Source organism: Castanea sativa, chromosome 5 (assembly GCF_040712315.1).
Source record: "Castanea sativa cultivar Marrone di Chiusa Pesio chromosome 5, ASM4071231v1".
Classification (NCBI taxonomy): domain Eukaryota; kingdom Viridiplantae; phylum Streptophyta; class Magnoliopsida; order Fagales; family Fagaceae; genus Castanea; species Castanea sativa.
The window spans coordinates 22,135,400-22,136,628 of record NC_134017.1 but is presented as its reverse complement, the minus strand read 5'-3'; the positions used below and the strand labels follow the sequence as shown (position 1 = coordinate 22,136,628).

General features: G+C 38.4%; 1 protein-coding gene across 1 annotated transcript; it reads left to right on the top strand.

Moving 5' to 3' along the window:
* Positions 1-246: 246 nt before the first annotated feature.
* LOC142634932 (uncharacterized) lies at positions 247-621 on the top strand. Its single transcript, XM_075809165.1, has one exon. It carries the CDS (start codon positions 247-249, stop codon positions 619-621), a length of 375 nt encoding a protein of 124 aa, XP_075665280.1.
* Positions 622-1,229: the final 608 nt, after the last annotated feature.

Here is a 1,229-nt window from a genome sequence, read left to right as displayed (position 1 = left end):
TGATAGAGTGATTCAATCATAGTGGTAGTGGATCGTTTCTAAAAGATGGCTCACTTCATACCACGCAAGAAGACTTCGAACGCTTCCAATGTGGCTGCTTTATTTTTCAAAGAAGTCTACAAGCTTCATGGTGTACCCCCATCCATTGTTTCCGACAAGGATGCTAAATTTCTTGCCCACCTTTGGCAAACTCTATGGCGCAAGATAGAAACTTAATTAAGCTTTAGCACTTCTTTCCAACCTCAAATGGATGGTCAAATTGAAGTTGTCAACTGGAGTCTTGGGAATCTCTTGAGATGCTTGATTGGAGAAGGAGAAAATCCAAGGAATTGGGAAAGTATCCTTCCCTTAGCAGAATTTTCTTACAACTCTTCTCTTAATCGGACTATTAACACATCTCCTTTTAAAGTTGTGTATGGGAATAGACCTTTGAGTGTCTTAGATTCGGCACCCTTGCCACTTTCTAGGAAGGAGAATGTAAAAGCAACAAAAATGACAGATTTTATGCAATCTGTCCATGCACAAGTCAAGGAGAGAATTGAACATTCCAATGCAAACTACAAGGCTGCTACTGATATTCACCGAAGGAGACTAATTTTTAAAGAAGAGGACCTTGTATGAGTGATTTTGACTAAAGAAAGGTGTCCTCATGGTTCCTATTCCAAGTTGGGAGCAAGGAAAGTAAGCCCATGCAAAGTATTGACTAAAATCAATGACAATGCCTACACAGTCCAACTACCCTCTCACTTAAACATTTCTAATGCCTTCAATGTGAAGCATTTGAAGCCTTATTTTCCAACTAAAACTTGAGGGCAAGCTTCCTTTACGGAGAAGAGTGATGTAGCCACCCTCTATCCTTAGGCCAGCCAACCAACCCCCCTCTACCATTAGGACTGACAATCAGCCACCCTTTCTGACCTCTTAGGGCAGCCAGTAGCCCCCTTATTTTGACTTCTCATATCTGCCATGTATCCTCTTTAATTACAGCTTTGACTTATGTAATTGTTAGCTACTTTATTTTCTAATAGTTAAAGATTATAAATACGCTTGCTATGTAAGAGTACAATCAATTTTTTTATGTTAATTTAATTTAGTTTCAAACTTGGACAGAAACTTTGTTTCTCCAGTTTCTCTATAATTCTAGCTTTAATTCTTAATTTTAATGCAATTCTAGTTCAAGTTCTCAATCAATTGATCTTGATTTCCATCAGAATGCATTGGCGTGTGAG